Source organism: Chamaea fasciata, unplaced genomic scaffold (assembly GCF_029207755.1).
Source record: "Chamaea fasciata isolate MVZ Bird 193981 ecotype frontalis unplaced genomic scaffold, bChaFas1.0.hap1 SCAF_1164, whole genome shotgun sequence".
Lineage (NCBI taxonomy): Eukaryota > Metazoa > Chordata > Aves > Passeriformes > Sylviidae > Chamaea > Chamaea fasciata.
In genome coordinates, this window is record NW_027095249.1 from 1 (window position 1) to 27,474 (window position 27,474).

Genomic DNA, 27,474 nt, shown 5'->3' on the forward strand with positions numbered 1-27,474 from the left:
TTCCCATTTTCCTCCCTTTTTCCCCCCCTTTTTCCGCCTTTTTTCCCATTTTCCTCCATTTTTCCCCATTTTCCCCCCGGTTTTCCCCCATTTTTCCCACATTTCTCCTTTTTTCCCCATTTTCCCCCCATTTTTTCCCATTTTCCTCTATTTCCCCCCCATATTTTTCACTTTTTTCCCCATTTCCCCCCATTTTTTCCCTTTTCCCCTATTTCCCTCCTTTTCTCCCCCATATTTTCCCCATTTTCTCCCATTTCCCCTCATTTTTCTCCCCTTTCCCCCCATTTTTCCCAGATTTCTCCTTTTTTCCCCCTTTTTCCCCATTTTCCTCCATTTTCCCCCCGGTTTTCCCCCATTTTTCCCACATTTCTCCTTTTTTCCCCCTTTTCCCCATTTTTCCCAGATTTTTCCCTTTTCCCCCCATTCTCCCCCCCCCTTTTCCCCCCCGTTTTTTCCCTGTTTTTTCCCCTTTTCCCCCTTTTTTCCCCATTTTCCCCTGGAAATTCCCAGGGAATGTTGGGAATCGCGGCGGCACTCACGCCGGATGCGCGACTCCATCATGCTCCTCGTCTCCAGTTTTTCCCGGCAAGGGCGGCGGCCCCCAATTCCTCGGGGGAAAAAATCGGGGGAATTTTTATCCGGGAAATTCCCAGGAAAATCGGGAATAAAACGGGAATTTTTTGAATTTAACGGGATTTTTTTTTTAATTAAACGGGATTTTTTTGAATGGGAATTTTTTTTAATTAAATGGGAACTTCTTGAATTTAATGGGAATTTTTTTAATTAAATGGGAATGTTTTTAATTTAAAGGGATTTTTTTAATTAAATGGGAATTTTTTGAATTTAATGGGAATTTTTTTTAAATTAAATGGGAATTTTTTGAATTTAACGGGAATTTTTCTTTAATTAAACGGCAATTTTTTTAATTAAATGGGAATTTTTTAAATTAAATGGGAATTTTTTTAATATAACGGGAAATTTTTTTTAATTAAACGGGAATTTTTTGAATTTAATGGGAATTTTTTTTAATTAAATGGGAATTTTTTGAATTTAATGGGAATTTTTTAATTAAATGGGAATTTTTTGAATTTAATGGGAATTTTTTTTAACTAAATGGGAATTTTTTGAATTTAATTGGAATTTTTTTTAATTAAACGGGATTTTTTTTTTTTATTAAATGGGAATTTAATGGGAATTTTTTTTGATCCCAGTGGGAATTAAACGGGAATTGTTTTGATCCCAGTGGGAATTAAACAGGAATTTTTTGATTAAATGGGAATCAAATGAGAATTCTCTGATCCCAGTTGGAATTAAATGGGATTTTTTTAATTAAATGGGAATTAAATGGGAATTTTTTTGATCCAATGGGAATTAAATTGGATTCTTTTTATTAAATGGGAATTTATTGGGATTTTTTTTTAATTAAATGGGAATCGAATGGGAATTTTTTGGATCCCAACGGGAATTCAATGGGAATTTTTTGATCCCAGCGGGAACTAAATGGGAATTCTTCGATCCCAGCGGGAATTCAACGGGAATTGTTTTATTACATGGGAATTTTTTGACTAAACGGGAAGAAAATGGGAATTTTCGGATCCAACCGGGCGTTAAATGGGAATTGTTGGAATCAACGGGAATTTTTTTTTGAATGAAACGGGAATTCAAGGGGAATTAAACGGGAATTTTTGGAATAGATGGGAATTAAAGGGGAAAAAAAATCAGGAAACGGGAATTCTTTGATCCGGGTGGGAAATAAATGGGAATTTTTGGACCCCAATGGGAATTAATTGGGAATTTGTTTAATCCAGGTGGGAATTATTTGGGAATTTTTCGATTCAATGGCAACGAAATGGGGAATAAAAGTGGGAATTCTCCGCTCCAGGAAGGAATCAAGGCAGAAAAAAGCCCAATCCCGGCGGGAATTCCGAGCTCAGCCAGTGCAGGAAAACTTTGGGAATTCCAGAAGCTTCCATGGGGTTCCCTCCTTCATCCTCCTCATCTCGAGGCTCCTGAAAAGCGGGAAAAAAACCTCTGAAATTCTCCCCAAAAAATCCCGATTTTTATTTTTTTTTTTGTCCCACCCCACCCCCCCTCTGGAATTTCCAGCTCCGCTGTGCTCCAGGGCCTTGTCCCAAATCTTTGGCCCTAAAAAAATAAATTTAAAAAAAAAAAAGGAATTTCTTTTTTCATTCCAGAAAAGCCGGGAAGGAGGAAAAAAAAAAAAAAAAACTGGGGAAAACAAGAAAAAAAAAAAAAAAAGGGAATTTTTAAGGAAAAAAGAAATCCCAAAGTTGGGATTTTTTTTTTTTTTTTTTTTTTTTGTCGGGGACATTCCAGATTTTTCCAGGAGCTGATTAATCCAAAAAGGGGTCATTTCCCTGTCCTTGGCGTTTTCCCGAGGATATTCCCAAATTTCCCTCCCCCCACTCTTTATCCCTGGGAAATTTGGGAAAAGCGATTCCCAAAAAAATGAAAAAACTCCCGCAAGGAGGAGGGGGGGGGGGGGGTTGGAAAAAAATCCGAATTTTTTTTATCCCCACCCCTTAAAGGGAGTTGGTAAATTCCCACCCCTCAAAAGAGGTTTGAATTCTCACCGCGGAGAGGGTTTCATCCCGATTTTTTTGTTTTTTGGGAATTTTTAGGGGGGGGGGGAAAAAAGAGGGGAAAAAAAAAGGGGGAGAAAAGAAGAAAAAGAACGCGGAGGGTCCTGCCCAGGCCGCGGAGATTCCCGGGAATCACCGGCAGCTCCCGCTGGATGCCGTTCCCTTCTATCCTCACCCTCGCGCAGCTCAAATATTCCCAAATATTCCCAAATTTTCCCGATTTTTGCCCCGAATTCATCCCCCCCAACCCCCCCCCCCGGCCGCGCACTCACCGGGACCCGCCCGGCGCCGCTTCCGGGTGTGGAGGACACGCCCCTTTTAGGGTCACGCCCCCCCGCCCGAGGGCACGCCCACCGCGAGCGCTGATTGGCTGAGAGGGAAAGGAGGCGGGGTTACCTGGCGGTGTCGGCGACCCCTGGCGGGGCGGGAAGAAAGAGGCCGCGGCCGGAGCCTGAGTGTCCCCAAAGTGTCCCCAAAATCCCCCGAAATGTCCCCAAATTCTGCCCCAAATCCCTCCGACGTCCCCAAATTCCCCCAAATCTCCTCCCGGTGTCCCCCAGATCACCCTGGGACGTCCCCAAATCCTCCCATCGTCCCCAAATCCCTCCCAGTGTCCCCAAATTCCCCCCGATGTCCCCAAATTCCCTCCGATGTCCCCAAATCCACCCAAATGTCCCCAAATCCACCCAAATGTCCCCAAATCTTCCCGACGTCGCCAAATTTCTCCCCCGATGTCCTCAAAATGTCCCCAAATGTCCCCAAATTCCACCCAAATGTCCCCAAAATGTCCCCAAATCCCTCCAAATGTCCCCAAATCCCTCCAAATGTCCCCAAATTCCACCCAAATGTCCCCAAAATGTCCCCAAATCCCTCCAAATGTCCCCAAATTCTGCCCCAATGTCCCCAAAATGTCCCCAAATCCCATGAAATGTCCCCAGATTCCACCCAAATGTCCCCAAATCCCTCCCAGTGTCCCCAAATCCCTCCAAATGTCCCCAAATTCTGCCCCAATGTCCCCAATGTCCCAAATTCCACAGGTGTCCCCAAATCCTGCCTCAGTGTCCCCAAAATGTCCCCAAATCCCTCCAAATGTCCCCAAATCCCTCCAAATGTCCCCAAATTCCGCCCAACTGTCCCCAAATCCCTCCCAGTGTCCTCAAATCCTGCCTCGGTGTCCCCAAAATGTCCCCAAATCCCTCCAAATGTCCCCAGATTCCACCCAAATGTCCCCAAAATGTCCCCAAATCCCTCCAAATGTCCCCAAATTCCGCCCCAATGTCCCCAAAATGTCCCCAAATCCCCTCCAGGGTCCCCAAATCCCTCAGGTGTCCCCAAATCCGGCCTCGGTGTCCCCCAAAGGTCCCCAAAATCTCCTCCTGATGTCCCCAAATCCCCCCAAAACGTCCCCAGATTCCACCCAAACGTCCCAGAATTCCCGAACGCGTCCCCAAGTTCCGTCCCCAGACGTGCCGCGAAATGTCCCCAAACGTCCCCAGGTGTCCCCGCTGTCCCCAGCCCTGAGGAGATCCACGGCAGATTTGGGGTGAAATCCTTTAATTGGCCGAGGTCGGGACACGCCGGCGGCTCCTCGGGGACATCGGCCCAGGGTCATTGTCACCGTCCTAGTGGCCCTTGGGGACATCCCGGGGTCATTGTCACCGTCCTGGTGGCCCTTGGGGACATCCCGGGGTCATTGTCACCACCGTGGTCACCCTTGGGGACATCCCATTGTCACCGTGGTGACCCCTGGGGACATCCCGGGGTCATTGTCACCATCGTGGTCACCCTTGGGGACATCCCATTGTCACCATGGTCACCCTTGGGGACATCCCATCGTCACCATGGTCACCCTTGGGGACATCCCATTGTCACCGTGGTGACCCTTGGGGACATCCCGGGGTCATTGTCACCACCGTGGTCACCCTTGGGGACACCCCATTGTCACCATCGTGGTCACCCTTGGGGACATCCCATTGTCACCGTGGTGACCCTTGGGGACATCCCAGGGTCATTGTCACCACCGTGGTCACCCTTGGGGACATCCCATTGTCACCGTCCTGGTGGCCCTTGGGGACATCCCGGGGTCATTGTCACCGTCCTGGTGACCCTTGGGGACATCCCGGGGTCACCATCGTGGTGACCCTTGGGGACAACCCATTGTCACTGTGGTGACCCTTGGGGACATCCCGGGGTCATTGTCACCACCGTGGTGACCCTTGGGGACATCCCATTGTCACCGTGGTCACCCTTGGGGACATCCCATCGTCACCATGGTGACCCTTGGGGACATCCCGGGGTCATTGTCACCACCATGGTCACCCTTGGGGACATCCCATGGTCACCATGGTGACCCCTGGGGACATCCCGGGGTCATTGTCACCACCATGGTCACCCTTGGGGACATCCCATTGTCACCATGGTGACCCCTGGGGACATCCCATTGTCACCACCGTGGTGACCCTTGGGGACATCCCATGGTCACCATGGTGACCCTTGGGGACATCCCATCGTCACCGTGGTGGCCCTTGGGGACATCCCGGGGTCATTGTCACCATCGTGGTCACCCTTGGGGACATCCCATGGTCACCATGGTGACCCTTGGGGACATCCCATTGTCACCATGGTCACCCTTGGGGACATCCCATGGTCACCGTGGTGACCCTTGGGGACATCCCATTGTCACCATCGTGGTGACCCTTGGGGAATCCCATGGTCACTGTGGTGACCCTTGGGGACATCCCATCGTCACCATGCCGGGGCTTTGGGGACACCAGCCCACTGTCACCACGGTGACCCTGGAGGCCACCCCACCGTCACCAAGATGGCTCCTCAAGGTGACTCCATCATCGCCACGGTGGCTTTTTGGGGACACCAGCCCATTGTCCCCGCGTGGCGACATCCCGGTGACGTTCCGGTGTCACCTGGACATCTCCAGCTCCTTCCTCCGCTCCTCCTCCTCCTCCCTGTCCAGCTCCCTGAGGCGCTTCTCCACGTCCTCGGGGATTGTCACCTCCAGCAGGTTCTCCATCCCCTCCTCGGGCTCGTCACCGATCAGCACCTGGAGGGGACATCCAAAAAAAAAAATATCCCGGGATTGCGTCCCAGAATTCCCAGAAATCCCCGTCCCGGCATTTTGGGGGCTCACCTGGATGAGCTTCTCGCAGGCGCTGAGGACCTCGGGGTTCTTCTCCCAGGTGTGGAGCTCCCGGAGAACCAGGTAGGAACCTTGGGATCTCAGGTGACGCCGGCCGGGTTTGGTGGCCGCCAGCTGCTCGGGGACACGAAAGGGTCGGTGGGACAATCCCAAATTCCTCCAGGAACCCCAGAACTCCTCGGCTGACCTCAAAATTCCTTCTCGGACACCTCAAGAGTCCTCGTTTAAGACCCGAAGTTCTTCATGGGACACCCAAAGTTCCTCGGGAACATCCAAAATTCCTCAAGGAAGCCCAAAGTTCCTCATGGGACACCCAAAGTTCCTCGGGAACACCCAAAATTCCTCAGGGACACCCAAAATTCCTCAAGGAACCCCAAAACTCCTCAGGGAACTCCCAAAATTCCTCATAAACCCTCAAAACTCCTCAGGGAACCCCAAAATTCCTCATGGAGCACCCAAAATTCCTCAGGGAACCCCAAAATTCCTCAGGGAACACCCAAAATCCCCCATAAAACCCCAAAATTCCTCATGGAACCCCAAAATTCCTCACAAAACCCCAAAACTCCTCAGGGAACCCCCAAAATTCCTCAGGGAACCCCAAAACTCCTCAGGGAACTCCCAAAATTCCTCAGGGAACCCCAAAACTCCTCAGGGAACTCCCAAAATTCCTCAGGGAACCCCAAAACTCCTCAGGGAACACCCAAAATTCCTCAAGGAACTCCAAAATTCCTCAGGGAACACCCGAAATTCCTCACGGAATCCCCAAAATTCCTCATAAACCCTCAAAACTCCTCACAGAACACCCAAAATTCCTCAGGGAACTCCAAAATTCCTCAGGGAACACCCGAAATTCCTCACGGAATCCCCAAAATTCCTCATAAACCCTCAAAACTCCCCATGGAACACCCAAAATTCCTCATGAAACCCCAAAATTCCTCACAAAACCCTAAAATTCCTCATGGAACTCCCAAAATTCCTCATGAAACCCCAAAACTCCTCAGGGAACTCCCAAAATTCCTCATAAACCCTCAAAACTCCGCAGTGAACCCCAAAATTCCTCATGGAACACCCAAAATTCCTCACGGAACACCCGAAATTCCTCAGGGAACACCCGAAATTCCTCACGAAACCCCGAAATCACTCATAAAACCCCAAAATTCCTCATGGAACGCCCAAAATTCCTCAGGGAACCCCAAAATTCCTCACGAACCCCCAAAATTCCTCAGGGAACCCCAAAACTCCTCAGGGAACTCCCAAAATTCCTCAAGGAACTCCAAAATTCCTCAGGGAACACCCGAAATTCCTCACGGAACCCCAAAATTCCTCATAAACCCTCAAAACTCCTCACAGAACACCCAAAATTCCTCAGGGAACTCCAAAATTCCTCATAAACCCTCAAATTCCTCACGGAACCCCCAAAATTCCTCACAAAACCCTAAAATTCCTCACGGAACTCCCAAAATTCCTCAAGGAACCCCAAAACTCCTCACGGAACCCCCAAAATTCCTCACAAAACCCTAAAATTCCTCATAAACCCCCGAAACTCCTCATGGAACACCCAAAACTCCTCAGGGAACCCCAAAATTCCTCATGAAACCCTAAAATCTCTCATAAAACCCCAAAACTCCTCATGGAACACCCAAAACTCCTCATAAACCCTCAAATTCCTCAGGGAACATCCAAAATTCCTCACAAAACCCTAAAATTCCTCACGGAACCCCCAAAATTCCTCAAGGAACCCCAAAACTCCTCAGGGAACTCCCAAAATTCCTCATAAACCCTCAAAACTCCTCAGGGAACCCCCAAAATTCCTCAGGGAACCCCCAAAATTCCTCAGGGAACCCCCAAAATTCCTCACAGAACTCCCAAAATTCCTCACGGAACCCCAAAACTCCTCACGAAACCCCAAAATTCCTCAGGGAATCCCCAAAATTCCTCATAAACCCTCAAAACTCCTCAGGGAACCCCAAAATTCCTCAGGGAACCCCAAAACTCCTCAGGGAACTCCCAAAATTCCTCAAGGAAGCCCAAAAATCCTCAGGGAACACCCGAAATTCCTCACGGAATCCCCAAAATTCCTCATAAACCCTCAAAACTCCCCATGGAACACCCAAAATTCCTCATGAAACCCCAAAATTCCTCACAAAACCCTAAAATTCCTCATGGAACTCCCAAAATTCCTCAAGGAACCCCAAAACTCCTCAGGGAACTCCCAAAATTCCTCACGGAAGCCCCAAAATTCCTCATGAAACCCCAAAACTCCTCAGGGAACTCCCAAAATTCCTCATAAACCCTCAAAACTCCGCAGGGAACCCCAAAATTCCTCATGGAGCACCCAAAATTCCTCACGGAACACCCGAAATTCCTCAGGGAACACCCGAAATTCCTCAAGGAACCCCAAAACTCCTCAGGGAACCCCAAAATTCCTCATAAAACCCTGAAACTCCTCAGGGAACACCCAAAATTCCTCACGGAACTCCCAAAATTCCTCACAAAACGCTAAAATTCCTCACAGAACCCCCAAAATTCCTCAAGGAACCCCAAAACTCCTCACGGAACCCCAAAATTCCTCAAGGAACCCCCAAAATTCCTCAAGGAACCCCAAAACTCCTCCGGGAACTCCTCCAAACCCGGTCCCAAATCCCCCCAAATCCCATTTTTTTCCCCCCCGCCCTCCCAAACAAAACCGTTCCCCACCAACATCAACGTTTCCAGCAGCATCTTCCGGATCTCCGGCTCCTCTTCCCGCCGATGCTCCGGAGGGAGGTACTGGAGATCCACGGGAAGTTCTGGAATTTTAGGGGAAAAAAAAAAAAAAAAGGCCAAAAAATGTCACATTTCAGGAAATCTGGGAATATTGGGGATATTCCCAAGAAATTCCCACTCACGTTCCATCTCCTCCTCGGGAAGGTCCTCGGGGCCGGCCAGGGGGAGCAGCAGGAACGGCAGCGCGTCCACCTCGGGGCTCAGGAGCCACTCGTGGCTTTCTGGGAATTTTTGGGGGGGAAAAATTTGGGAATTCGGGGGGGATTTGGGGGATCTCATCCCGATTTTTTGCTGGGATTAAACTGGGAAGGGCTCAGGGGGGTGGGGAGGAAAAAAATCCCGGGAAATGGCGGAGCTGGGATTTGGGGTTGGAATGTTGGGATTTGGGGCTGGAATGTTGGGATTTGGGGCTGGATTTGGGGTTGGAATTTTGGGATTTGGGGCTGGAATGTTGGGATTTGAGGCTGGAATGTTGGGATTTGGGGTTGGAATGTTGGGATTTGAGGTTGGAATGTTGGGATTTGGGGTTGGAATGTTGGGATTTGGGGCTGGAATTTGGGGATTTGGGGCTGGATTTGGATTTTGGGGCTGGATTTGGGATTGGGGTCGGATTTGGGGTTGGAATGTTGGGATTTGGGGCTGGATTTGGGGCTGGATTTGGGGCTGGATTTGGGATTGAGGCTGGAATGTCGGGATTGGGGCTGGAATGTTGGGATTTTCCGCTTCCCTCGTCCCTTTCCTATTCCTTTTTTTCCCCTTTCTTCTTTTCTTTCCCTTTTCCCTTCCCCTTCTCTCCTTTCCCCCTCCTTCTCCCCTTCCCTCTTTTCCCCATCTTTAAATTTCCCTCCTTCTTCCCTTTCCCTTCTTCCCTTCCTTGACTTTTCCATCCCTTCCCTCTTCTCCTTTTCCCGTTCCCCTTCCCTTCCTTGAACTTCCCCCTCCCTTTCCTTCCCACCCTTCAATTCCTCCTTTCCTTCCCTTTCGAATTTTCCCTCCTCGTCTGAATTTCCTCTCGCTCATTTTCTCTCTTCCTTTTCCCTTTCTCCCTTCCTTTTTTTCCCTTTCCTCTTCCCTTTCTTTTTGCTCTTCCCCTTCTCTTTCCTCTTCCCTTTCTCTGTTCCCTTTTCCTTTTCTCTTTCCTCTTCCCTTTCTGTTCCCTTTTCCTTTTCCCTTTCCTCTTCCCTTTCTGTTTCCTTTTCCTTTTCCCTTTCCTCTTCCCTTATTCCCTTTTTTCCTCCTCTTCCCTTTCCCTTTTCTCTTCCCTGTTTCCTTTTCCCTTTCTTTCATCCCTTTCTGTTTCCTTTTCCCTTTCTTTCTTCCCTTTCTCTGTTCCCTTTTCCCTTTTCCCTTTCTCCCTTTCCCCCTTCCTCAGATTCTTTTATTTTTATTTTTATTTCTATTTCTATTTCTTTTTACCGTGCTGGAAGCAGCAATTCCTCAGCGCTCCCACCACCCCTCTCCTCATCTCCGCCTCCGGCCGCCTCAGCAACGCCAACATCCTCCTCACCGCCGACCTACAAAAAAAACCCCAAAACCCCCATTTATTCCTCGTCTTATCCCCAATTTTTTACCCTCAAAACCCCCGTATTTATTTTATCCCGATGATTTTTCCCCCCTCACCCGGAGCGATCCAGCAGAATTCGGCGGCCCTGAGGAGCCCGGCTGAGGTTACAGAGCAGCGCTCCGAGCTCCGCCGGGGCTTCCGCGCCCCCCTCCCCATAAAACCCCCATTTATTCCTCCTTTTATCCCCAATTTATTTTATCCCGATGATTTTCCCCCCTCACCCGGAGCGATCCAGCAGAATTCGGCGGCCCTGAGGAGCCTGGCTGAGGTTACAGAGCAGCGCTCCGAGCTCCGCCGGGGCTTCCGCGCCCCCTCCCCATAAAACCCCCATTTATTCCTCCTTTTATCCCCAATTTATTTTATCCCGCTGATTTTCCCCCCTCACCCGGAGCGATCCAGGAGAATTCGGCGGCCCTGAGGAGCCTGGCTGAGGTTACAGAGCAGCGCTCCCAGCTCGGCCGGGGGTCGAGGCGCGCCCAGCGCCCTCAGCAGCGGCTCCGCTCCCGCTCCCAGCGCCCGCAAAACCCTCGCGGCCGCTCCGGGCTCCCGGCTTAGGTTCGCCAAAAGCCCGCAAAGCCCTCCGGAGCTCGCCACGAGCGGGAGAAGAGACGGGAGAAGGGAGAGAAGCGGCTCCAGCGCCGCCGGCTCGGAGGACGCGTTCACCAGCGCGGCTAAAGCGGGTCGGCAGCCACGCGAGGCCGAGGCGGCCAAGGCCGATAAAGCCGCGGGGTGTCCCGCGAGCAGCGCCCGGCCTGAGGAGCTGCCGGACAGCGACAGAGCGGCCTCGGCTGCTTCGGGAGCGGCGGGGGAGGACGGGGAGAGGAGCGCGGTGAGTTCCGACAGCGCTATGGACGCTGAGGGCTCCGCCGCCATGGCGGCGTTGCGTAGCAACGGAGAGACCGATGGGGGCGCGCAGCCAATCAGCGCCACGGGTATAGGGATGTGCAGGGGAAATGAGCCAATAGGATGCGGGCGTGCTGCGGAGGGGGGGGAAATGGAGGGATTGCGGGCGAAAGGGATGGTGGGAAGATGGAGTTGTACGGAAAGATGTCGCCCGGTGCCTCAGACACGGCTCCAAGGTCGTGCAGCCCCACAGGCACGGCTCCAGTTGGGACACGGTTTAATTAGGCCACGAAAAGCACAGAGAGGGCCGCTAACACCCGTGCCAGGGGAGCCCTCAGCGCCTTCAGGGACGCCGCCATGGCGAGAGCGTGCATTGACAGCTCCAACAGCCAATCAGCAGTGAGAAAACAAAAAAAAAGGTGGGAAAACGAACCAATTAAATGGTGAAGGACGCCGGAGCAGGCGGGACTTGAGGGAGAAAGGAATTGCGGGAAGGCAACCGCGTTGATTGACGGCTCCAACAGCCAATCAGCGAGGAGCGAAACAAAGAGGCGGCGGGGCTCGAGCCAATGAAAGGCCGGGAAGAGGCGGGGCGTGCGTGAGGCTGTACGGCGGGAGCGGAGCGGGCTCCAGGCCCGGCCGAGGATGTTCCACGGAATCGCGGGGCCGGCCGGGACGGGCGGTGAGAACCGGGCTTTGGATCCTCGGGAATTCCCGGGATTGCAATTCCCGGGATTGCAATTCCCGGGTTTTGGGGTTTTTTGTTTTTTTTTTTTTTTTTCCCGGAATTTTAACGTTTTCTTTCGTCCCACGGCAGCGCCCGGGAATAAACCGGAGCTTTACGAGGTGAGCGAGCGTCGGGAATGGCCGAGGAATTGGGGGAATTTTGGGGGGGATTTTGGGAATTTTGGGAGGTTTGGGGGGGATTTGGGGAATTTTGGGAGGTTTGGGGGGGATTTTAGGGAATTTTGGGAGGTTTTGGGGGGATTTTGGGAGGTTTTCGGGGGGATTTTGGGGATTTTGGGAGGCTTTTGGGGGGATTTTAGGGAATTTTGGGAGGTTTTGGGGGGGATTTTGGGAATTTTGGGAGGTTTGGGGGGGATTTTAGGGAATTTTGGGAGGTTTTGGGGGGGATTTTGGGAATTTTGGGAGGTTTGGGGGGATTTTGGGAGGTTTTCGGGGGGATTTTGGGGATTTTGGGAGGCTTTTGGGGGGATTTTAGGGAATTTTGGGAGGTTTTGGGGGGGATTTTGGGAATTTTGGGAGGTTTGGGGGGGATTTTAGGGAATTTTGGGAGGTTTTGGGGGGGATTTTGGGAATTTTGGGAGGTTTGGGGGGGATTTTAGGGAATTTTGGGAGGTTTGGGGGGATTTTGGGAGGTTTCGGGGGGGATTTTAGGGAATTTTGGGAGGTTTCGGGGGGATTTTGGGAATTTTGGGAGGTTTTGGGGGGGATTTTGGGAATTTTGGGAGGTTTTGGGGGGATTTTGGGAATTTTGGGAGGTTTTGGGGGGATTTTAGGGGATTTTGGGAGGTTTTGGGGGGATTTTGGGAATTTTGGGAGGTTTTGGGGGGATTTTAGGGAATTTTGGGGGGGATTTTGGGAATTTTGGGAGGTTTCGGGGGGGATTTTGGGAACTTTGAGGGGATTTTTAGGGATGTTTGGGGGGAATTTGGGGGAGTTTTGAGGGAATTCTTGGGAATTTGGGCGGAATTTTGTGGGTTTTTAGGGAATTGTGGGGAATTGTGGGGAATTTGGGGGATTTTTTGGGGATATTTGGGGGGATTTGGGGATTTTTGGGGGAATATTTGGGGGAATTTTTTGGGAATTTGGGGGATTTTTTGGGGGAATTTTTTGGGAATATTTGGGAGATTTTGGGGGGATTTGGGGGATTTTTTGGGGAATTTTTTGGGGAATATTTGGGGGATTTTGGGGGGGAATTTTTTGGGGAATATTTGGGGGATTTTGCGATTTTTTGGGGAATTTTTTGGGGAATATTTGGGGAATTTTGGGGGAATTTCGGGGGATTTGTGGGAATTTTGGGGGAACATTCGGGAATTTCAGGAAATCTGGGAATTCGGGGAATATTTGGGGAAGTCTTTGGGAACTTGGGGGAATATTTGGGATTTTCTTGGGAATTTTGGGGGACTTTGGGGGGAAATACGAGAAATTTTTTTTAAAATTTTGGGGAACTTTGGGGATTATTTGGGGGAATTTTTGGAAATTTGTGGGAAATTTTGGGAATTTTTTTTTAATTTTTGGGGGAATTTTTTTTTTTTTTTTTGAATTTTCGGCAATTTTGGGGAAACTTTTTTTTGGAAATTTGGGAATTTTGGGTGGAATTTCGGGAATTGTCTCCCCGCAGGAGGTGAAGCTCTACAAGAACGCGCGGGAACGGGAGAAGTGAGCGCCGGCAATTCCCGGGAGTTTGATCTGGGGGGGAATTTTTGGGGTTGGGGTTTAATCCCAGTTTGTCCCAGTTCCATCCCAGTTGATCCCAGTCCCCTCCCAGTTCCCTCCCAGTCCATCCCAGTTTATTCCAGTCCCTCCCAGTTTATCCTAATCCCCTCCCAGTTCCATCCCAGTTTATCCCAGTTCCCCCTCAGTCCATCCCAATTCCATCCCAGTTTATCCCAATGCAATCCCAGTTGATCCCAGTCCATCCCAGTCCCCTCCCAGTTTATCCCAGTCCCTCCCAGTATCCCAATACCCCGTCCCAGTTAATCCCAGTGCATTCCAGTATCCCATTATCCCATCCCAGTCCCCTCCCAGTTTATCCCAGTCCCTCCCAGTATCCCAATACCTCGTCCCAGTTAATCCCAGTGCATTCCAGTATCCCATTATCCCATCCCAGTCCCCTCTCAGTTTATCCCAGTCCCTCCCAGTCTCATCCCAGTTTATCCCAGTCCCTCCCAATTCCCTCCCGGTCCCTCCCAGTCCATCCCAGTTGATCCCAATCCCATCCCAGTCCCTCCCAGTATCCCATCCCAGGATCCCATAATCCCATCCCAGTCTCCTCCCAGTTTATCCCAGTCCATCCCAATCCATCCCAGTTGATCCCAATCCCTCCCAATCCCATCCCAGTTGATTCCACTTCCCTCCCAGTCCATCCCAGTATCCCTTTATCCACTCCCAGTCCCTCCCAGTTGATCCCAGCCCATCCCAGTTCCCTCTCAGTCCCTCCCAGTGCTCCCAGTCCATCCCAGTCTCCTCCCAGTTTGTCCCAGTCCCTCCCAGTCCATCACAATTCCATCCCAGTTTATCCCAATGCAATCCAAGTCCCTCCCAGTCCATCCCAGTTGATCCCAGTCCCTCCCAGTCCCTTCCAGTATCCCAATACCCCTTCCCAGTTAATCCCAAACCCCTCCCAGTTTGTCCCAGTCCCTCCCAGTTCCCTCCCAGTTTATCCCAATGCAATCCCAGTCCCTCCCAGTCCCTCTCGGTCCCTCCCAGTTCCTTCCAGTTGATCCCAGTCCATCCCAATCCCCTCCCAGTCCATTCCCAGTCTATCCCAGTTTGTGCCACAGTTTATCTCACTCTTCTCCCAGTATCCCATTATCCCATCCCAGTCTCTCCCAGTTTATCCCAGTCCATCCCAGTCTCATCCCAGTTCCCCCCAGTCCATCCCACTCCCATCCCAGTTTATTCCAGTCCCTCCCAGTCAATCCCAGTCCATCCCAGTCCCTCCCAGTATCCCAATACTCCATCCCAGTTAATCCCAAACCCCTCCCAGTCTCCTCCCAGTTTATCCCAATGCAATCCCAATTCCCTCTCAGTTGATCCCAGTCCCTCCCAGTTCCTTCCCAGTTTATCCCAGTCCATCCCAGTCCCTCCCAGTCTATCCCAGTATCCCAATACCCCATCCCAGTTTATCCCCATCCATCCCAGTATCCCAATACCCCATCCCAGTTTGGTCCCGGTCCCATTCCAGTTTATCCCAGTCCCTCCCAGTTGATTCCAACCCCCTCCCAGTTGATCCCAGTCCCTCCCAGTTCCTTCCCAGTTTATCCCAGTCCCTCCCAGTCCATCCCAGTACCCCAATACCCCATCCCAGTTTATCCCAGTCCCTCCCAGTCCATCCCAGTATCCCAATACCCCATCCCAGTTTATCCCAGTCCATCCCAGTATCCCAATACCCCATCCCAGTTTATCCCAGTCCCTCCCAGTATCCCAATACCCCATCCCAGTTTATCCCAGTCCCTCCCAGTCCATCCCAGTACCCCAATACCCCATCCCAGTTTATCCCAGTCCCTCCCAGTCCTTTCCAGTCCATCCCAATACCCCATCCCAGTTTATCCCAGTCCATCCCAGTACCCCAATACCCCATCCCAGTTTATCCCAGTCCCTCCCAGTCCATCCCAGTACCCCAATACCCCATCCCAGTTTATCCCAGTCCATCCCAGTATCCCAATACCCCATCCCAGTTTGGTCCCGGTCCCATCCCAGTTTATCCCAGTCCCTCCCAGTTGATTCCAGCCCCCTCCCAGTTCCTTCCCAGTCCCTCCCAGTCCCTCCCAGTCCATCCCAGTATCCCAATACCCCATCCCAGTTTATCCCAGTCCCTCCCAGTCCATGCCAGTCCCTCCCAGTACCCCAATACCCCATCCCAGTTTATCCCAGTTTATCCCAGTCCCTCCCAGTCCCTTCCAGTCCATCCCAATACCCCATCCCAGTTTATCCCAGTCCCTCCCAGTTGATTCCAGCCCCCTCCCAGTCCCTCCCAGTCCCTCCCAGTCCATCCCAGTTTCCCCGCAGGTACGACAACATGGCCGAGCTGTTTGCGGTGGTGAAGACGCTGCAGGCGCTGGAGAAAGCGTACATCAAAGACTGCGTCACCCCCAACGAGTGAGCGCCCCCCAAAAACACCCCAAAATTCCCAAAATATTCCCAAAAAATCCTTCGGGGTCCGGGGGATGGGGATTCCCAAAAAAATCCCCGGAAAAAATCCCAAAAAATCAAAAAAAACCCCAAAAAATCAAAAAATTCCCCGGAAAAATCTGGGTTTTTTTTTACTCTGAAATGCTCAAATTCCAACCCAAAATCTCCCCCCAAAAATGCCCCCAAAAAATCCCAAAATATTCCCAAAAAATCCTTCAGGGTCCGGGGGATGGGGATTCCCAAAAAAATCCTTGAAAAAATCCCAAAAAATCCCAAAAAAACCCAAAAATCAAAAAAAATCCCGTAAAAAATCTGGGTTTTTTTTCACTCTGAAACTCTCAAATTTCAACCCCAAAATCTCCCCCTAAAACACCCCAAAAATTCCCAAAATATTCCTAAAAAATCCTTCAGGGTCCGGGGGAATGGGGATTCCCAAAAAAATCCCCCCAAAAAATCCCAAAAAATCCCAAAAAACCCCAAAAATCAAAAAAATCCCATAAAAAATCTGTTATTTTTTTTTTTTTCACTCTGAAACGCTCAAATTTCAACCCCAAAATTTCCCTCAAAAACACCCCAAAAAATTCCCAAAATATTCCCAAAAAATCCTTCGGGGTCCGGGGGATGGGGATTCCCAAAAAAATCGTCGGAAAAAATCCCAAAAAACCCCCGAAAAATCAAAAAAATCCCATAAAAAATCTGTTATTTTTTTTTTTTTCATTCTGAAACGCTCAAATTTCAACCCCAAAATCTCCCCGAAAAACGCCCCCAAAAAATCCCAAAATATTCCTAAAAAATCCTTCAGGGTCCGGGCGATGGGGATTCCCAAAAAAATCCCCGGAAAAAATCCCCCCCCCAAAAAAAAACCCGCAAAAAATCCCAAATTTTTCACCTCAAACCTCTCAAATTCTGACCCCAAAAATCCCCCAAAAGCCCAAAATTCCATCTCCAAAAATTCCCCAATCCTAGAATCCCAAATTCCCCAAATCCCCCAAATTTCATCTCCAAACTCCTCAAAATTCCACCCAAAATTTCCCCGAATTCCCCAAATTTCCTTCCCAAAATTTTCTCTTCCCCCGCTCCGCTTCACTCCTAAAATTCCTCAAAATGACCCCAAAAAATCATCCCAAAAACACCCCAAAAAATCCCAAAATATTCCCAAAAAATCCTTCAGGCGCTGGGGAATGGGAATTGTAAAAAAAAAATTCCAAAAAATTCCCCCCAAAAATTCCGAAAATAGAAGAAAAAACCAAAAAAATTTCCCCTAAAAATTCGATTTTTTTCCTCCCCAAATCCCCAAAAAAACGCCCCAAAAATTCCAAAAAAATCCCCAAAATATCCCCAAAAATTCCTTCAGAGCCTGGCGATTCCAGAATTCCAAAAATCCCTGAAAAATTCCCAAAAAATCCCGAAAAAATCCCCCCAAAATGCCAAAAATCTGATTTTTTTCACCTCAAATCCCCCAAATTCCAACCATAAAATCCCCACAAAAATCTCCCCCAAAAATTCCCCAAAAAATCCCCAAAAATTCCCCAAAAATTCCCCAAAATCCCTCAGACCCTCAGGAATGGGGAGTTAAAAAAAAAATCCAAAAAGAATTCCCAAAAAATAAAAAAAAATCTCAAAAAATCCCAAAATTTTCTCCCCAAAATCTCCAAGTTCTGACCATGAAATTCCCCAAAATTCCCCAAAAAAATCCCAAAAAATTCCCAAAATCCCTCAGACCCTCAGGAATGGGGAATTCCTAAAAAAATTCCAAAAGCTTTCGCAAAAAATTCCAGAAAACTAGAAAAAAACCCCAAATTCCAACCACGAAATTCCCAAAATTCCCCAAAATTCCCAAAAAAATTCCCAAAAATTCCCAAAATCCCTCAGACCCTCAGGAATGGGGAATTCCTAAAAAATTCCAAAAACTTTCCCAAAAATTCCGAAAAAACCAGAAAAAAACCCCCAAATTCCAACCACGAAATTCCCAAAATTCCCCAAAAAATCCCCCAAAATTCCCCAAAATCCCTCAGACGCTCAGGAATAGGAAATTCCAAAAAATTCCAAAAAGAAATTCCAAAAAAAAAAAAAATTCTCAAAAAATCTCGGAATTTTTACCCCAAAACCTCCAAATTCTGACCATGAAATTCCCCAAAATTTCCCAAAACCAAAAAAATTCCCCCAAAAATTCCCCAAAAAATCCCAAAAATTCCCCAAAATCCCTCAGACCTTCAGGAATGGGAAATCCCCAAGAAATTCCCAAAAATTTCCTAAAAAATCCAAAGAAATTCTCAAAAAATCCCAAATTTTTCACCCCAAAACCTTCAAATTCCGATCATGAAATTCCCAAAAAATTGCCCCAAAAATTCCCTAAAAAATCCCGAAAAATTCCCAAAAAATTCCTAAAAATCTTTCAGACCCTCAGGAATGGGGAATTCCCGAAATATTCCTCAAAAAATTCCCCCAAAATTCCAAAGAAATAAAAAAAATCCCCAAATTCCAACCACGAAATTTCCCCAAAATCCACCCGTAATTCCCCAAAAACACCCAAAAAATCCCTCCAAAAAATTCCCAAAAATTCCCAAAAAATTCCCAAAAGTCCCTCAGACCCTCAGGAATGGGAAATTCCCAAGAAATTCCCCAAAAATTCCTGAAAAATAAAAAAAGCCCCAAAAATCCCAAATTTTTCACCCCAAAACCTTCAAATTCTGACCATGAAATTCCCCAAAATTTCCCAAAAATTCCCCAAAAAATCCCCAAAAATTCCCCAAAATCCTTTAGACCCTCAGGAATGGGGAATTCCTAAAAAAATCCAAAAAGAATTCCCAAAAAATAATAAAAAAAAATCTCAATCCCAAAATTTTCTCCCCAAAATCTCCAAGTTCTGACCATGAAATTCCCCAAAATTTCCCAAAAATTCCCCAAAAATTCCCCAAAAATTCCCCAAAAATTCCCCAAAAATTCCCAAAAAAATTCCCAAAAAATTCCCCAAAATCCCTCCGGCCCTCAGGAATGGAGGAATCCTTCCAAAATTCCCGAAAAATTCCCAAAAATCCCCGGAATTCCCCTTGGGAATGCGCAGGTACACGGCGGCGTGCTCGCGGCTCCTGGTGCAGTTCAAGGCGGCGCTGAAGCAGGTGCAGGGCGCCGAGATCGCCTCCATCGACGACTTCTGCCGCAAATTCCGGGTGAAAAGTCGGGAATTTTGGGGAATTCGGGGAATTCGGGGATGAAATTTGGGAGTTTGGGGCGAAAATTGGGGGATTTGGGGTGAAAATTTGGGGGGTTTGGGGCAAAAATTTGGGGATTTTGGGTGTTTTTTGGGTGTTTTTTGGGAGTGAAATGGAGCTGTGGAAAAGATAAAAATTTGGGAATTAACTTTCGGAATTTTGGGATTTTTGGGATGGAATTTGAAAATTTTGGGATGAAATTTGGGAATTTGGGGATTTTGAGTGAAAATTTGGGGGTTTTGGGCGAAAATTTGGGGATTTTTGGGCGTTTTTTGGGAGATTTTGGGAGTGAAACTGAGCCGTGGAAAAGATAAAAATTTGGGACTAAACTTTGGGAATTTTGGGATTTTTGGCTGGAATTTGAAAATTTTGGGATGAAATTTGGGAATTTGGGTGAAAATTTGGGGGTTTTGGGTGAAAATTTGGGGATTTTTGGGCGGTTTTTGGGCGTTTTTTGAGGGATTTTGGGATTGAAATGGAGCCGTGGAAGAGAAATTTTGGGAATAAACTTTGGGAATTTTGGGACGGAATGTTGGGAATTTTGGGATGAAATTTGGGAATTTGGGGAGTTTGGGAGAAAATTTGGGGGTTTTGGGCGAAAATTTGGGGATTTTTGGGCGTTTTTTGGGTGTTTTTTGGGGGATTTTGGGAGTGAAACGGAGCCGTGGAAAAGATAAAAATTTGGGAATAAATTTCTGGAATTTCGGGATTTTTGGGATGGAATGTGAAAATTTTGGGATGAAATTTGGGAATTTGGGGAGTTTGAGTGAAAATTTGGGGGTTTTGGGCGAAAATTTGGGGATTTTTGGGCGTTTTTTGGGAGTGAAAAGGAGCCGTGGAAAAGATAAAAATTTGGGAATAAACTTTGGGAATTTTGGGATTTTTGGGATGGAATTTGAAAATTTTGGGATGAAATTTGGGAGTTTGGGTGAAAATTTGGGGGGTTTGGGCAAAAATTTGGGGATTTTTGGGCGTTTTTTGGGCATTTTTGGGGGGATTTTGGGATTGAAATGGAGCCGTGGAAGAGAAAGATTTGGGAATAAACTTTGGGAATTTTGGGACGGAATGTTGGGAATTTTGGGATGAAATTTGGGAATTTGGGGAGTGTGGGCGAAAATTTGGGGATTTTTGCGCAAAAATTTGGGGATTTTTGGGCGTTTTTTGGGAGATTTTGGGAGTGAAACGGAGCCGTGGAAAAGATAAAAATTTGGGACTAAACTTTGGGAATTTTGGGATTTTTGGCTGGAATTTGAAAATTTTGGGATGAAATTTGGGAATTTGGGTGAAAATTTGGGGGTTTTGGGCGAAAATTTGGGGATTTTTTGGCGTTTTTTTGGGGATTTTGGGATTGAAATGGAGCCGTGGAAGAGAAAAATTTGGGAATAAACTTTGGGAATTTTAGGATGGAATGTTGGGAATTTTGGGATGAAATTTGGGAATTTGGGGAGTTTGGGATGAAATTTGAGGATTTTTGGGCAAAAATTTGGGGATTTTTGGGCATTTTTTGGGGGAATTTTGGGGTTTTCTGGGGGATTTTGGGATTGAAACGGAGCTGTGGAAGAGAAAAATTTGGGAAGAAATTTTGGGAATTTTTGGAATATTGGGAAATTTTGGGATAAAATTAAGAATTTTGGGGCAAAAATTTGGGGTTTTGGTCAAAAATTTGGGGATTTTTTTTGGGGTTTTTTGAGAGATTTGGGGAGTAAAGTGGAGCCACGGAAGAGGAAAATTTGGGAATAAATTTTGGGAATTTGGGAATTCTGGGATGGAATTTTGGGAGCTAGGGATTCTGGGATTGGGAATTTGAGGAATTTTTTGTGAAATTTGGGGATTTTGGGGGGATTTTGGGAGTGAAACGGAGCCGTGGAAGAGAAAAATTTGGGAATAAAATTGGGAATGTTGGGGATTTTTGGCGGGATTTTTTGGGAATTTTTGGGAATTTCCCGGAGGTTTGGACCAAAATTGGGAATTTAGAATTTAAACTGGGGATGGGAACGGGATTTTTTTCGATTGTTCCGGGGATTTTTTGGGGAATTCCGGGAATTTGGGGTCTGAATCACGGAGGAGGGTTGGAAAATTTGGGAATTTTGGGAAATTTTGGGAATTTCCCCAGCTGGAATGTCCCCTGGCCATGGAGAGGATCTGCCGGGATTTGGGACTGAAATCGGGGGGAAAAATGGGAAATTTTTTTTTTTTTGGAATTTTTTGGGGAATTTGGGGGATTTTGGGGGAATTTTTGGGAATTTGGAACTGAAATTTGGGATTAAAAAAGGGTTTTTGGGGGGTTTTGGGGGATTTTTCCGGGAATTTTGGGGATTTGGGGCCTGAATTGAAAGGGGGGGTTGGGAAATTTGGGAATTCTGGGCATTTGGAAGTGAAATTTGGGATAAAATGGGGAATTTTTGGATGTTTTGGGTGATTTTTGTGGGATTTTTGGGGAATTTGGGCCTGAAATTGGGAAATCTGGGAATTTTGGGAAAATTTGGGAATTTCTGGGAATTCTGGACTAAAATTTGGGAATTTGGGACTAAAATTGGGGATAAAAATGGGATTTTTTTGGATGATTTTTTTGGGGATTTTTTCCGGGAATTTTTGGAATTTTGGGCCTGAATCGCAGGGAAGATTTGGGAATTTTAGGAAATTTTGGGAATTTTCCCAGCTGGATTGTCCCCTGGCCATGGAGAGGATCCGCGAGGATCGGCCAATCACCATCAAGGACGACAAAGGGAACCTCAACCGCTGCATCGCCGACATCGTCTCCGTAAGGGGGGAAAAAACCGGGAATCTCGGGGAATTTTGGGAATTTCGGGGAATTTGGGGAAAGTTGGGAATTTTGGGGATTTTTTTGTGATTTTTCGGGGAGTTTTCTTGGGATTATTTTGAATTTTTTGTGTTTTTTTTTTAATTTTGGGATTTTTTTTGTGATTTTCGAGGGGAAAATGGGAATTTCATGGGAATTCTGGGGATTCTAGGAAATTTTGGGATTCGTTGGATTTTTTGGGGAATTTGGGGGGTTTTTTGGGGATTTTGGGGGGGATTTTGGAGGGGGGTTGTGATTTGGGAGGGAAAAATGGGATTTTTGGGGGGAATTTTGGGAATGTTTAGAGATTTTGGGAATTTGGGGGAAATTTTTTTAAAAACTTTTCGGGGATTTGGGGATTTTTTTAGGAATTTTGGGGGATTTTTTGGTTTTTTTATTTTTGGGGGGATTTTTGGTGTTTTTTTTGGAATTTTGAAGGGAAAAATGGGAGTGTTGTGGGAATTCTTGGGGATTTGGGGATTTTCGGGATTTTTAGGGGTTTTTAGGGGGATTTTTTTGGAATTTTTGGGGATTTTTTTGGAGGGGGAAAAAATGGGGATTTTTAGGCAATTTTTGGAAATTTGGGATTTTTTTGGGAATTTTTGGAGGATTTTTGAGAACTTTCGGGGGGTTTTTTTACGAGTTTTTTGGGGGATTTTTAGAGACTTTTTGGACATTTTTCTTTGATTTTTTTGGGAATTTGGGGGGAATTTTTTTGGGATCTTTGGGGGGAAATTTTGGGTTTTTTGGAAGGATTTTTCGGGGGAAAATTTTGGGGTTTTGGGGGAATTTTTTTTGATTTTTGGGGGGAAATTTTGAGGGTTTTGGGAGGATTTTTGGGGAATTTTTTATGGGTTTTTTGGGGAAATTTTGGGGCTTTCGGGGGGAATTTTTAATGGTTTTTTTAGAGGATTTTTGGATTTTCGGGGGGATTTTTTTGGGGAAATTTTTTGGGGTTTGGGGGGATTTTTAGGAAATTTTGGGGGGGAAATTTTTGGCTTTTGGGGGGGATTTTTGGGGGATTTTTTTAGGGAATTTTTGGATTTTTGGGGGGATTTTTTGGGGGAAAATTTTGGGGTTTTAGGGGGATTTTTGGGCGGAAATTTTTGGCTTTTGGGGGGATTTTTGGGGGGAATTTTTTGGGGGATTTATTGGGATTTTTTGTGGGGTTTTTTCGGGAATTTTGGGAGATTTTTTGGGAATTTTTTTTCCACTTTTTGAGGTTTTTTTCTGGGATTTTTTTGGTTTTTTGGAGAAAATTTTTTTTCTTAATTTGGGGGATTTTAGGGGGGGATATTGAAAAGATTGGGAATTTTGGGTGGGGGCTGATCCCAAATTTCCTCTGGAATTCCGGCAGCTTTTCATCACCGTCATGGACAAACTGCGCCTGGAGATCCGCGCCATGGACGAGGTGGGGACGCCCAAAAAATTCCCCAAATTCCCCCAAATCCAGTCCCAAAAATACCCCCAAATGTCACCAAAAATTCCAAAAATTCCCCGATTTAATTCCAAAAAGTTTCCCCAAAATCCCTCCCCAAAAATCCCAATAAATCCCCCCAAAATCCCCCCCAAAAGCCCAAAATTTCCCCCCCAAAAATCCCAAAAATCCCCCCAAAAACGTGATTTAATTCCCAAAACTTCTCCAGTTCCGGAATGTCCCAAAAGTCCCCCGATTTCATTCCCAAAAATTCCCATTTCCCCAAAATCTCTCAATTCCATTCCCCCAAAAAATCCTCAAAATTCCTCAATTTCATTCCCAAAAATTCTGAAAAAAAAATCCCCCAAATCCTCCAGTTCTATTTCCCCAAATTCTCAAAAATTTCCCAATTCCCGTCTCAAAAATTAACAAAAAATCCTCCGATTTCAATCCCAAAGTTTTCTTAAAATCTCCTAAAATTCAAAAAAAATTTCCCTGATTTGATTCCAAAAAATTCCCCCAAATCCATTCCCAAATATATCCAAAAATTCCCACATTTTTATTTCCAAAAAAAATTCCTAAAATTCCCTAATTCTGTTGCCAAAAATTCTTCAAATTCCCCCATTTCCAATCCCAAAAATCTCCCGTTTCCATTCCCAAAAATGTCAAAAAGTTCCCCAATTTTATTCCCATAAATTCCCCCAAATTTCCCCCAATTCCATTTAAAAAAATTCCCCAAATTTCTCCAATTTAATTCCCAAAAATTCCCAAAAATCTCCCAATTCCGACCCCCAAAAATTCCTACAAATCTCCCACAATTCCACCCCCAAAAACCCCCAAAATTCCCAAAAATAGAAAAAAAAATTCCTTCAGAATTCCTAAAAAATAGTTTTTAAAAAATCCTCAATTCCCAAAAACCCTTTCAAAATTCCAAGAAAAAATCCAAAAAAATTCTCAAAAGTCCTAAAAAGTTCCTAAAAAACTTCAAACAATCCTAAAAAAATTTCCTCAAAAATCCCCCAAAAAACCCTTTCAAAATTCTAAAAAAAAATCTGAAAAAATTCCAAAAAGCCCAAAAAAAAATTCCTAAAAAATTTCTAACAATCCTAAAAAAAATCCTTTAAAATGGCCCCAAAATCCCTTTCAAAATTCCAAGAAAAAAATCTGAAAAAATTCCAAACAATCCGAAAAAAATTCCTAAAAAATTTCAAAAAAACCTAAAAAAAATTTCCTTTAAAATCCCCCAAAATTCATTTAAAAATTGCCAAAAAATCCCCAAAAATTGCCAAAAAATTCCTAAATTTCCCGGAATTCCCCCCCAAAATTCCCAAATTTCCCCCAGCTCCAGCCGGACCTGCGGGAGCTGATGGAGACGATGACGAGTTCGCTGCCATCCCCAGATCCCCAAATTCCCAAATTTCACCCCAACATTTCCAAAAAAATCCCCGAAATTTTCCAAAAGTTCCCCCAAAATTCAAAAATCGCCAAAAAATTTAAAAAAAAATCCCCCAAAAATTCCTCCAAAATATCCCCCGAAAAATCCTAAAAAAGTCCAAAATAAGACAAAAAAACCTCAAAAAAATCCATTAAAAATTCCCAAAAACTTCCTCCAAAACTCCCTAAAACTTCACAGAAAATTCCCCAAAATACCCCAAAAAATCATCAAAAATTTTCCAAAAATGCCCAAAAATTTACCAAAAAAAAATTCCCCCAAAAATCCCGAAAATTTTTGAAAAAATTCACAGAAAATACCAAAAAAACCCTTTAAAAATTAAAAAAAATCCCCCTAAAAAACCCCCAAAAATTCCTTAAAATTCTCCAAAAAATTCCCAAAAATTCCCCAAAAAGATTCCCGAAAAAACCCTTTCAAAATCCCAAGGAAAAACCCTAAAAAAATTTCAAAAAATCCTTAAAAATAATTTTAAAAATTCCTTGAAAACCCCCCAAAATTCCTAAAAAACTCCCCAAAAATTCCCCAAAACTCCCCCAAATCCCAAAATTCCCCAAAATTCCCCCAAAATTCCCCAAAATTCCTGGAATTCTCCCCAGATCCAGCCGGACCTGCGGGAGCTGATGGAGACGATGACGAGGATGAGTTCGCTGCCCCCCGACTTCGAGGGGCGGCAGAAAGTCAATCAGTGGTGAGGGAAACAAAAATTCCCGACGGTCTGGGGGGATTGGGGGGAAAATTGGAATTTGGGGGAAAATTTGGGAATTTTGGGGAAAATGCGGGAATTTTGGGGCATTTTGGGGATGAATTTTGGGGAATTTTGAGGGAATTTTTGGGGATTTTTCAGGGGACTTGGGAGAATTTTGGGGGAAATTTGGGGAATTCTTGGGAATTTTTAGGGGAATTTTGGAGATTTTGGGGGAATTTTGAGGGAATTTTTTGGGATTTTTTAGGGGATTTGGGGGAATTTTGGGGGATTTTGGGGTAAATTTGGGGAATTCTTGGGTGAATTTTGGAGATTTTGGGGGAATTTTGAGGGAATTTTTGGGAATTTCTCAGGGGATTTGGGAGATTTTGGGGCAATTTTGGGGAATTTGAGGGAATTTTGAGGGAATTCTTTTGGATTTTTCAGGGGATTTGGGAGATTTTGGGGGAATTTTGGGGAAAAATTTGGGCATTTTGGGCATTTGGGGGGAAATTTGGAGAATTTGGGCATTTTGGGGATGAATTTTGGGGATTTTGGGGTATTTTTAGGGGGAAATTGGGAGAATTTGGGGAAATTTTAGAGGGATTTTAGAGATTTTGGGGAATTTGGGGGATTTTGTGGGAATTTTGAGGGAATTTTTGGGGATTTCTCAGGGGATTTGGGAGAATTTTGGGGGATTTTTTTGGAAATTCGGGGAAATCTGGGGTATTTTTAGGGGAATTTTAGAGATTTTGGGGGATTTGGGGAATTTGGGGGCATTTTGGGGAAAATTTGGTGAATTTGGGGGGGAAATTTGGGAATTTTGGGCATTTGGGGGAAATTTGGAGGATTTGGGGAGGGAAATTTGAGATTTTTTGCGCATTTTGGGGATGAATTTTGGGGAATTTCGAGGGAAGGTTTTGGGATTTTCAGGTGATTTGGGAGAATTTTGGGGGAATTGGGGAATTTTTAAGGGGAAATTGGGAGAATTTTTAGAGGAATTTTGGAGAATTTGGGGGAATTTGAGGGAATTTTTGGGCATTTCTCAGGGGATTTGGGAGAATTTTGGGGGATTTGGGGGGAATTTTGGGGAAAATTTGGGAATTTTGGGTATTTGGGGGAAATTTGGAGGATTTGGGAGGGAAATTTGAGATTTTTTGCGCATTTTGGGGATGAATTTTGGGGAATTTCGAGGGAAGGTTTTGGGATTTTTCAGGTGATTTGGGAGAATTTTGGGGGAATTGGGGAATTTTTAAGGGGAAATTGGGAGAATTTTTAGAGGAATTTTGGAGAATTTGGGGGAATTTGAGGGAATTTTTGGGCATTTCTCAGGGGATTTGGGAGAATTTTGGGGGATTTGGGGGGAATTTTGGGGAAAATTTGGGAATTTGGGGCATTTGGGGGGAAATTTGGAGGATTTGGGGAGGGAAATTTGAGATTTGGGCATTTTGGGGATGAATTTTGAGGATTTTTGGGGAATTTCGAGGGAATTTTGGAGATTTCTTTGGGGGATTTTTTTCTTTTTTCCTTGGGGAATTTTTTTGGGGACTTCCCGGAATTTTTTTTTTTCCCCCTGAATTCTTCTGGGATTTGGGGAATTTTTTCCTGGAATTCTCCCCGGGAATTTGTTTCAGGCTGCAGACCCTGAGCGCCATGTCGGCCTCGGACGAGCTGGACGACTCCCAGGTGCGGCAGATGCTCTTCGACCTCGAGTCCGCCTACAACGCCTTCAACCGCTTCCTGCACGCCTGAAACCGCCCCAAACCGGCCCAAACCGGCCCAAACCGGTTCATTCCAGAGGCACCGCAAGTTTGGGATAATAAACGGGAAGAGCCGAATCCCAAAAGTCCCCAAAATCCGGGAGAGGGTTTGTTCTTTTCTCGTCCTTTCTGGAGGAAACCGGGAGCTGTTCCCAGTAAAAACCAGTTCAGACCAGTTCAAACCAGTCCAAACCAGTTCAGACAGGTCCAAACCAGTTCAGACCAGTCCAGACTGGTTCAAAACCAGTCCAAAACCAGTTCAAACCAGTTCAGACTGGTCCAAACCAGTTCAGACCAGTCCAGATCGGTTCAGACCAGTCCAAAACCAGTTCAGACCAGATC

The 27,474-nt window shown here is 46.1% G+C and overlaps 2 protein-coding genes and 1 long non-coding RNA gene across 3 annotated transcripts; 1 reads left to right on the forward strand and 2 right to left on the reverse strand.

Moving 5' to 3' along the window:
* Window positions 1-1,772: 1,772 nt before the first annotated feature.
* LOC136284602 (uncharacterized) lies at window positions 1,773-3,184 on the reverse strand. The gene is made up of 2 exons (XR_010719238.1): window positions 2,876-3,184; window positions 1,773-2,009 (listed from the first exon to the last, which is right to left on the reverse strand). It is a non-coding gene; the product is annotated as an uncharacterized lncRNA (long non-coding RNA).
* Window positions 3,185-3,875: 691 nt separating this feature from the next.
* HGH1 (HGH1 homolog) lies at window positions 3,876-11,289 on the reverse strand. The gene is made up of 8 exons (XM_066174950.1): window positions 11,246-11,289; window positions 11,182-11,189; window positions 10,473-11,064; window positions 9,940-10,037; window positions 8,646-8,744; window positions 8,455-8,546; window positions 5,749-5,871; window positions 3,876-5,661 (listed from the first exon to the last, which is right to left on the reverse strand). The coding sequence occupies exons 1-8, from the start codon at window positions 11,287-11,289 to the stop codon at window positions 5,521-5,523; spliced, it is 1,197 nt and encodes a 398-aa protein (XP_066031047.1). The 3' UTR covers window positions 3,876-5,520.
* A 217-nt stretch (window positions 11,290-11,506) lies between these two features.
* Window positions 11,507-27,220, forward strand: VPS28 (VPS28 subunit of ESCRT-I). Its single transcript, XM_066174949.1, has 9 exons — window positions 11,507-11,612; window positions 11,748-11,776; window positions 13,296-13,333; window positions 15,686-15,775; window positions 18,873-18,978; window positions 21,680-21,781; window positions 23,178-23,231; window positions 25,287-25,378; window positions 27,007-27,220. The coding sequence occupies exons 1-9, from the start codon at window positions 11,576-11,578 to the stop codon at window positions 27,122-27,124; spliced, it is 666 nt and encodes a 221-aa protein (XP_066031046.1). The 5' UTR covers window positions 11,507-11,575; the 3' UTR covers window positions 27,125-27,220.
* Window positions 27,221-27,474: the final 254 nt, after the last annotated feature.

What these genes read in the sequence shown, in the direction of transcription:
- HGH1 (XM_066174950.1), bottom strand. Translation starts at nt 11,289, where the DNA reads ATGGCGGCGTCCCTGAAGGCGCTGAGGGCTCCCCTGGCACGGGT. An exon ending in ATTCTCCTGGATCGCTCCGG is followed by an intron (nt 10,038 to 10,472) that starts GTGAGGGGGGAA and finishes TTTTTTTTGTAG; the next exon opens with GTCGGCGGTGAGGAGGATGT. An exon ending in GAATTGCTGCTTCCAGCACG is followed by an intron (nt 8,745 to 9,939) that starts GTAAAAAGAAAT and finishes AAAAATTCCCAG; the next exon opens with AAAGCCACGAGTGGCTCCTG.
- VPS28 (XM_066174949.1), top strand. Translation starts at nt 11,576, where the DNA reads ATGTTCCACGGAATCGCGGGGCCGGCCGGGACGGGCG. An exon ending in AACGCGCGGGAACGGGAGAA is followed by an intron (nt 13,334 to 15,685) that starts GTGAGCGCCGGC and finishes GTTTCCCCGCAG; the next exon opens with GTACGACAACATGGCCGAGC. An exon ending in ACTTCTGCCGCAAATTCCGG is followed by an intron (nt 18,979 to 21,679) that starts GTGAAAAGTCGG and finishes GAATTTTCCCAG; the next exon opens with CTGGATTGTCCCCTGGCCAT.